General features: G+C 54.0%; 1 protein-coding gene across 1 annotated transcript in view; it reads right to left on the reverse strand.

The window, feature by feature from the left end:
• Positions 1–7,868, reverse strand: part of Epx (eosinophil peroxidase) — a 10,798-nt gene extending 2,930 nt beyond the window's left edge. Inside the window, exons 1-10 of the mRNA XM_055620285.1 lie at positions 7,793–7,868; positions 7,577–7,670; positions 7,244–7,419; positions 6,946–7,063; positions 6,728–6,857; positions 4,925–5,131; positions 3,585–3,903; positions 2,214–2,374; positions 1,650–1,905; positions 938–1,108 (exon numbers count right to left, since the gene is read on the reverse strand). Coding sequence (XP_055476260.1) covers positions 938–1,108; positions 1,650–1,905; positions 2,214–2,374; positions 3,585–3,903; positions 4,925–5,131; positions 6,728–6,857; positions 6,946–7,063; positions 7,244–7,419; positions 7,577–7,670; positions 7,793–7,868 — 1,708 coding nt within the window. The remainder of the gene's footprint in view (positions 1–937; positions 1,109–1,649; positions 1,906–2,213; positions 2,375–3,584; positions 3,904–4,924; positions 5,132–6,727; positions 6,858–6,945; positions 7,064–7,243; positions 7,420–7,576; positions 7,671–7,792) is intronic.
• Positions 7,869–8,674: the final 806 nt, after the last annotated feature.

Raw genomic sequence — 8,674 nt, forward strand, 5'->3', positions numbered from 1 at the left:
AAGGAGGGAGGGAGGGAGGGAGGGAGGGAGGAAGGGAGGAAGGGAGGAAGGAAGGAAGGAAGATACATGTACAGAGAGAGAGAGGAGGTGGAGGAAGAAGAAGAAAATGATGAGTTCCTGGTCCCTCAGTGTCTGCCATTGCTGTAGTGAGCAGCGTAGGCAGAAGGAAGGCCCCCTGACTCTTTTGCACATGTGTGCGGAGCCTCCAGGACACAAGGGGCTTCAGGTTCTACCTAGGGAGGAAGGTTGGAGCTGTTTGGAAGAAAGGCAAGCTAGAGCTGAAACCTCTTTTTGGTGTTGAATGGGGTCAAACAACAGGAAGAACGAAGGCATTTTGAAACCGGACTTTTACTTCATATTTTCATGGCTTTGAGCTAATCTCTAGCCACCTCTGACTTACTCCCCATGGTGGCCGAGACAGCTGCTGCTGAGGTCACTGGGACAAGGAAATGAAATAAACAGAAATGTCTGTTCTCTTCACTCCTATGATAGTGTCCTCCCCAAACAGCCCCACGGGGGCCTTAGTCCTAGTCTGCTTGCTCACCAAGGACTCTCTGGGTCCTTGGCTTTCAAAGGGCCCAGAAATCTCTTTGGTCCTAGAACTTGCAATGCCTTCTTCTCTGAGTCACCAGTGAGGTGGGTAATGGGACAGGTCCTTCGTCTCCTAGTGCTTTTCACTGCTCAGAAAGTTCTGATCTCCTCTCTTCACTTCCTAGCCCCCTGACCTAGTCCTGGGGTGAACCTAAAGCTGGAGTCTCCTCTAGAGCAGATGGGGAGGAGCTGAGGAGTCAGCAAGCAAGGGATTGTGGGCGTCTCTGCTGCATCAACATGAGCCTTGCCGGCTCTGCACTACTGCACACCGAGCTCCTGTCCGAAGGGAGGGTCCAGGTCTGCTCTGAACCGCCCCCAAACAGCCCCGTGTGAGGGGCCCCGTCACCTGGAAGGCCGTGGTCCCGGCTCCGCTGCATGTTCAGAGCTGCCAGATCCAGCCCGATCCTTCTCACTTGCTGAAAGAGCTTGTCCCGCAGCTCATCCACCACCATGGAATCCTGCCGGTTCAGCTTAGCTGGGGTGGCCATGAGGCCTCGGAGGATAGGGTCGATGCCACCTGGTTGCGTGGAATGAGAGATTTGACCAGGCTCTTAGACGCTCCCGGCGTCAGCCCATGAAGCCAAGCTAACGACTGGGGCTCCTTGAAGGCCCATGTTATATCACTCTGACATCAGCCTGCCCCCCCTTAAGAAACCCCCTTAATGAAGCCTGCTGATACAGGTGATATAGATATCATAATAATCCTGGTTACTCAGGGGGCTGAGAAAGGAGAGCCACAAGTTCAAAGCCAGCCTGGTCTACTTTTAGTAAAACCGCTACATGAAATTTAAAAAGTAAAAAGGGCAGGGAAACAGTTTAATGGTAGTGCACTTGCCTGGCATGCGTAAGGCCCGGGTTTAATCCCCACTGAGTGCGAGAGTAAGAGCGGGACTCATATCCTCCCTTAGGACACGAGAGACTGACTCACTGTTGGCTACCTTCTTTCCCCTATCCTGAGGAGGCGTTTGCAGGCTGGACCAACAGACCGCAGCCCACCTGAGGAAGGGGTGTTTGGACCCTATCCACCACCCTCCCTTGCCTTTGGGGAACTCAGTTACCTTCATGTACGATCCGCCAGCTGGCAAAGAAGGCAGAGCTAAGTGGGACGTGGGAGTTGGGTGCTGAGGCCCGATACTGGCTGTCCAGGCGGAACATGAAGGGCTGCAGCATGGTGTGGCCAAAGCGGAAGGCCAGGGTGAAAACGTTGGCTACACGAGGGTCCACGTTGTCACAGTACCCTCTGTAAGGGCCCAAGGTTCTTTGGATCCGGGCCTTGCCCAGAACTAGAGGCAGAAAGTCTCGGTAGGTGATGATCTGGAAGAGACGACCCGGGAGGAGTGTTGCCTGGGCGGCCTGCGGCCCTCCCTTTACCTCTGCGCAGACTCTTGCTTTTCAAACGGTGTCTCAGGCACATGAGTGACTATTGCCATTGTGTCTCCCATTGGAGGATGAGACAGTGAAACCCAAAGAGAGTGTCACGGATGAGGTCGTGGTTAATGTCAGAAGCAGGGGTAGGGATGTACCCCAAGCATTCACACCCAGCTGCCTCGGGGTACAGCCTCCAAGCCACTGTCAGGAAGGCTGGGGCCGCTCCGGCTCCTGCTGGCCTCTGGGCCTCCTACCTGGACCATAGCGCCTACGATCTTCCGGGCTTCATTGTATATCTTGTCTCCAGTCCAGCGGGGGTTCAGGCGCCTCAGCTCCGTGGCCAGCCGATTGTGTTCTCTCACAAAGAGGGTGTGCAAGGCCGCCAGTTTGGGGGTTTCACTTGACCGGGTGTCACCTTGAAAACCCCCCAAGTTCGAGATTACAAGAGAATTTTTTGGTAAGGGGAGATGGAAGTCTGGGGCCCACAGACCAGGTGAGGCAAACCCCTGCCACTATGCTTCCTTCTGTCTCAGTGGTACCACGTGGCTTCTTACTGACCGTCACCTTCCTCCCCAGGACGGACAGCACAGTGGGCCCCTGGGTCCCTACGTGGCTAGAGCAGGTTAGAACTAGATGAGACACACAAGGAAGATGCTGCTCTTCTTGCCTGGTGATTCTTTTCTACAAGAAGACCAGATCCACAGCCCAGACCACACACTGTGGGGAGACCACCCTGGAGATCTTGACCTTGGGACAACATGCCACCCATCTGCGTCTGTTTCTCCAGCAAGGGCTCTACGGATTCGATTTGACTTTGATGTCATGCCTCTCTTCCAAGGAAGCGGAGATCAGGCACACTGGGCAGGGCCCATTTCTGTACCCACACCTCTCCCATAAGCAGGCAAGGACAGCACGCTCAGCCACAGGATGGCTTCTCACCCAGCCCCCACAGTCTTGTTGAGCTCCTGGAAAGGAGTTCCACTTAAGCATCGAGGCAGAATGAACAGAGAGACCCAGGAGCTACAGTGACTTAGTCCCGGTACAGGCTCTGCCCTCTTTCGTGCACGGCCACCATTTCTGAGTCACAACTGAAGTAGGATGATAGGTCCCTCCTTTCTGGCCTGCTGCGAGGTTTGAGGCTGGCCCAGAAATGATTGCTGTCATTACCCTAACCACACAGGAAGGCGGAGGTAAGGACTGTGAACAGAATGCAAACTATGCACATCAGGAGGAAGGTACCACATAAACGTGGAACTGTGTAGCAAGAAGAGAGGCACAGGACCAAGAAAAAAAAATGAGATTCAGATAACTGAAGAGCCAGTCCCCTTCTGCCTCAGAAGAGTCAGCATCTTCTCTTGGGTCCCAGAAGCGTGACTAAGCGCAATGGCAGATATCAAATTGAAGAGACTGTTCCAGTGTTGGCTGGAGTGCTGAGCCCCTCAACACTGCAGACAATGAAGCCGAGATACCTGACCACACCCAGGGCATGAGCGCGTCCCACTCACCAGCCTCCCCAGTGACTGCACCCCATGCTGAGGGCCCCCACCCAGGTCACAGATGTTTCCTCGCCACACCCCATCATGTCCCTCCCTCCCGGGAAGACTCTAACTCCCCAGCAGACGGACCTGCCAGGAAGCAGGGGACCCGCACAGCGCGGTTAGTGAGGAGGCAGGGGTCCTCTCGCAGGTTGTCGAAAGGCAGCAGGGCGCGCCCGTTGTCCTGGAAATGCTGGTTGGTGGCCAGCAGCCCCAGGTGGTTGGTCCGGTTGCGCAGCCGCAGAGCAAGGGTGACCTCGCTGCCGTACACCATGCTGGCGTCCACGAAGGACGTGAGCGCGTTGATCTGGTTGCGGACTTGATTCTTGTTTTGGGGGCAGGCTGGCGCAGAGCGGAAGAAGGGGATGCAGTCACGCTGGTTCTTGATGCGGGGGTCATTGGGTGGTATCTAGGGCGAAGAGCACTCCGTGACTCCTCTGGGACCCCTCCACAGCAGGCTCACCAATCTGGGGTGCCCCCCACTCACTCACTCAAAACTTCCATACTCCGGGAAGCCCTCCAGGAACTCACCCAGACTCGAACCTGTGGCTTTGGGCCTGCTAGGCAAGTGCTCTCTACTCCTGAGATGAGCTCCCTAACCCCTCGATAAAGCTTTTGAAAGGATGAGGAGCTTCATCTAACTGGAGGGGAGGCTGAGCCTCTGAGAGACAAGTCGTTGAACGCGCGGCTAAGCGGCGCACAATGGCAGCAGCATTCGCTGTGCCTGCTGCACAAACCAAATGCTAACCTCGCGCTGTGAAGACCTGGAAAGCTCCACAGAGAGGCACCAGGGCTGGAGGAAAAACAACCCCCTTGGAGTGCCTCCCTACCTATTGCAAGCAAGCAAGCAAACCTGTAGGAGGTCAGTATGTGTGTTTTAGTGTGTGTGTGTGTGTGTGTGTGTGTGTGTGTGTGTGTGTGTGTGTGTGTGTGGTGTGTGTGTGTGTGTGTGTGTGTGTGTGTGTGTGTGTGTGTGTACTCGTGCCCCTCCCTTTCCAGAGGAGACTTTTTGCTCTCTGAATTCTGTGTTTTCTTACCTAGTACTCTACACTCTCCTTGCCTTCCAGCTTGGAGCAGGACCCTGCTCACAGCCCCAAACCAGCAGGAGTTTGGCAAGAACTATAGAGCTCTAGGCCTGCACCAGCCCAGGAAGGGCAAAAGATGAGACCAGGATAGTTTCTAAAAGAGGCCCAAAGACCTCCTCTGTGGGAGTGAGATCCGCAGGTCAAGGCCTGTCTCTGATATGTATCTCCTCCGTGAAACTCCAATGGAGCCTCCCCTCCCCCCATCCTCTACCCCTCCGACATACACAGCAGGGGGCACCTGTGTTTCCTGGTCTCTGGGTGGGGCTGATTTCTCCCAGATTACCCCACATCTCTCTTTCTGGGCTGGAAGCTACCCCCGAGACCCTGAAGGTTGGCTGAGGGTACCTTGATGGGGAAGCAGGGAGGCAGCTGGGCACAGGTCCTCTCACAGTCCACGCCCATATTGAAGGCCACTCTGGCCGGGGATTCTGGGGAGAAGTCCAGGTCATGGTCGATGAACTGGCCCCACTGCATGAACATGAGGGCCCGGCCCTGGTCTGACGTCAGCTTCTTGCTGGGGAAGCGCACGATCTGATTGGAGACAGCCCGGACCTGGTGGAGAAGTTCAGTCAGCGAGGGTCTGGGCTCAGGATCTGGGCCAGTGCTGAGAGCTGACAGTTTCCCATCTACCTCCCCATTCCTCTCCTCTGTTCTTAAAGGTGCCGCCCTGTCTTGTGGCGGTTGTCGCCCCCAGAAGGATGTTCTACAGCTTAGCCTGAAGCTTTTTGAGATGCTGAGGCAGGAGGATTGTAACCAGGGGTGGTCTGTTACATAGGGAGTTACATGCCAGTCTGAACTATCTCATCAAGAGTGATGGACTCCAAACCAGCAGACCAACCCCACCAGCTGTTCCAGAGAGATGAAAGACCAGTGGGTAGACAGATTATAGAACTGGTGGTCTGCAGAAACAGGACTGATTTCAAGGAGACAGACAGTAGACAGAGAACTGGGTAGACAGAAGGATCAATGGAATAAAATTTAGCATTAATACTTTGGCACGTAGGCGACTGTTATATTAACATATCAATGTTAACTGAAAGTTGATAATTGTGAAATTACAAACCATGAATTCTCGGTGCATAGCTCTTTATATTTAGCAAGATACTTTGACCTGAACATAGAGGCTCACACCTATAATCCCAGCCCTAGGAAGAGGTAGGAGGATTGCTGTGAGTTGGAGACCAGGCTGGCTTATAGCCCAAGTTCAGGCCGGTGTAGACTATAATGTAAGACCTTGTCTCAGAGGGTAAAACAAAGGGACTGGGAGATAGTGGGTAAAAAAAGTACTTGCTATGACCTGAATTCTAGTCTCCAGGACCTACACAGAAGCCAAGCGCGACTACATGTGCCTGAAGGCCAGACAATGAGGGAAGAGATAGGCTAGTCCCAGTAGCTCACTAGCCAATCAACTTACACAGAACAGCAAGCTTCAGGCTGGGAAAGAGACCTTGTCTCAAAAAATAAAAAAATTAAAATGGTGGCTGGAGAGAAGGCTCAGAGGTTAAGAGCACTGGCTGCTCTTCCAGAGGTCCTGAGTTCAATTCCCAGCAACCACAGGGTGGCTCAGAACCATCTATAATGAGATCTGGTGCCCTCCTCTGGTCTGTAGGCAGAACACTATGTACATGATAGATAGACAGACAGATTAGATAGATAGATAGATAGATAGATAGATAGATAGATAGATAGATAATGTGATGGTCATGATCAATAAAGGAAGACACCCAATGTCTTCCTCTGACCTCCACATGCCTGTGCATACTAGCACATACCTGCACACACATATCACACAATACACACCCACACACACAGGAGGGAGAGGGAGGGAGATGCTTTGACACCGGTCCTCTCATAAGAACAATAAAGTAACTCCATCCTGTAATAGGTAGCATTAAGGGAGCGTGGTCTGTACAGCTGTTGATTCCAAGTACTTCACTTCCTTTCACACAAATTCTGGATTATTCCATGGACAGGTGAAGGAGCCAAGATACAGAAAGTACGCGGTATGCTCTACCCAAAGTCACTCAGCAGCTCAGGGGGAGCAGAGGCCGGGTCTGAGCCCTGCCTGCCTAACGACTCAAGACTGTATTTTACAGCTCTGTATCTAAAAGAGAGCAAGCATTTTCCAGCCCCCTCGCACTAACTCACAAGGGGAAGGACAAAGCCGTTGCGCCTCTTGCCAGGGGTCCAGCCGAAAGGGAGAGACCTGCGGTCTTCATACTCAGCCGGCAGCCAGCGGGCCAGGGCTTGGTTAGAGGCGCCCAGCAAGGGTCTCTTCCTGAGGTGGTAGGTAGATGGGTGTTAGCAGGGCACAGGGTCTGAGACAGAGAGCGGGGAACGGAGGCACCCCCCCCCCCGACACCCACTTGTTGTTACATCTCCCTGTGATGGTTCGGTACTTGTTGCTGCACCTCTCGGCCTGGTCCTGGGGAGCGCAGCCACTGGCCTGGGACAGCAGGCGCAGCTGCGGTTCTGTGAGCGCGTCTGGGGAGAAGGGAGAGTGGGGTTATGAGTTCAGAGCCCTACTTCTTTCCCGGGCTGGTCGTTCCCATCCCTGTGTCATCTCTAACATCCCCTCGGCTTGTCGCCCCGCCTCCTACGATCGGGCTTTCTTCCACTCCCAGGCTAGGGCAGCTCTATGGGGCTCGGTGGGAAACACAGTACCAGTGACGTTGAAGGGCCCGGATCCCTGTGGCTGAAGTTTGTCTTCCAGCAGCCCTAAGGCCACGTGCATATAATCAGCAGCCTGAACAGCTCTTCTGGTGGCTGCCACCGGCTGCTTGAAGTAGGCCAGGAGGTCCATGGGGCTGGCTGAGCCACTGCGAAGGCGCTGCTTGATGCTGCCCCAAAGAGGAGGAGAAAGAGGAGACTGGAAGAGGGCTCAGGCATCCATTAGATCCAGCAGGGAGACCCATAGTGCTCAGGGGTTCAGGCTGGGTAAGATGACTTTGCTAAGAGCCCGTCCTCCCTCATCGACCCTCTCAGTCCCACGCCTACCTCTTCTGGGTTTGATTGTAGGCCGAATCCACCAGCAACTTGGCCTCTGCTATGCAGTCCTGAAGGACTGAATTCTCCACTGGACCGGGGAAAGCTGTTCAGAGGAATGGGGACTCAGTATTCAAGGGAAGCGAAAGACTCCCAAGATGTAAGCGTTTTCCCTCCAAACCTTTGCTTTAGGCCAATCTTCTGCCTTCGTATCTAAGGAACTCCTACCTGGGGCAGTGCCCTCGGAGGTTTGGGTGAGGATGAATGTGGCTAGGGCCCATACCAGGGCCAGTAGCAGCTTCATCGTACAAGCGGGACTCCTGTTAGAGCTGAGCAGACAAGCAGTGCCCACAGACTGCACAGGGGGGCCTCCCGCTCCTTTCTCCCCAGCAGACCCGATATGGCCTCTTTCAGCTTACTCTTCTCTGAAAAGAGCTAAGAAGAGACTTTATATCCCATCCTGGGGGAGAGGGGGCAGGACTTGGCTCTCCCCCGCCCACCAGAAGCCCAGCCCCTGAGGCGGAGCCCTGGGACCTTGGTCTGGTTTTCAGGGGAGCCTGTGTGATTGAAATGCCCCATCCTTAACCTTTGAGCCATCTCTCATACCCACCTCTACTTTTGGGTCCATGGATGCAGTCCTCCCACAAACCAAAGCAGCCCTGAGGACGTAGATGCCAGCCAGTGAAGAATGATGAACGACCAAGGTTCTAACAAGAAGACAGGGTTAGGCTCCATCACTGATTGTGGGCCCAGAGAAGTTACTCCTCATTTCCAGACCTCATTTTCACATCCCTAAAATAGGAGTCGGGTGGATGTTTGGAAAGGCTCCTTTCTTCCCCCGTCAGGACAGATAAGGGGTCTGGACTTACTATCGTATCCCCCATACTCAGCACAAGGCTTCATTCAGGAGGTATTCATTAAAGGTTTGTAGAGTGAATGAAGAGTCGGTGATTCCATTCTCTCCTTACCTCCCTGATGCTATCATGGGTGGGCTTCCATTTCTCTTATCTCTAGTGCAGAACTCAACTCAGTCAGTCAGTCCGTCAGCCCTCCCCCACCCCAGCCCCCTGACCTCTCTATTTCTTCCCCCCTGACAGACTCTTCTCTGGA

Source organism: Psammomys obesus, unplaced genomic scaffold, assembly GCF_907164565.1.
Source record: "Psammomys obesus unplaced genomic scaffold, mPsaObe1.curated_primary_1811, whole genome shotgun sequence".
NCBI lineage: Eukaryota > Metazoa > Chordata > Mammalia > Rodentia > Muridae > Psammomys > Psammomys obesus.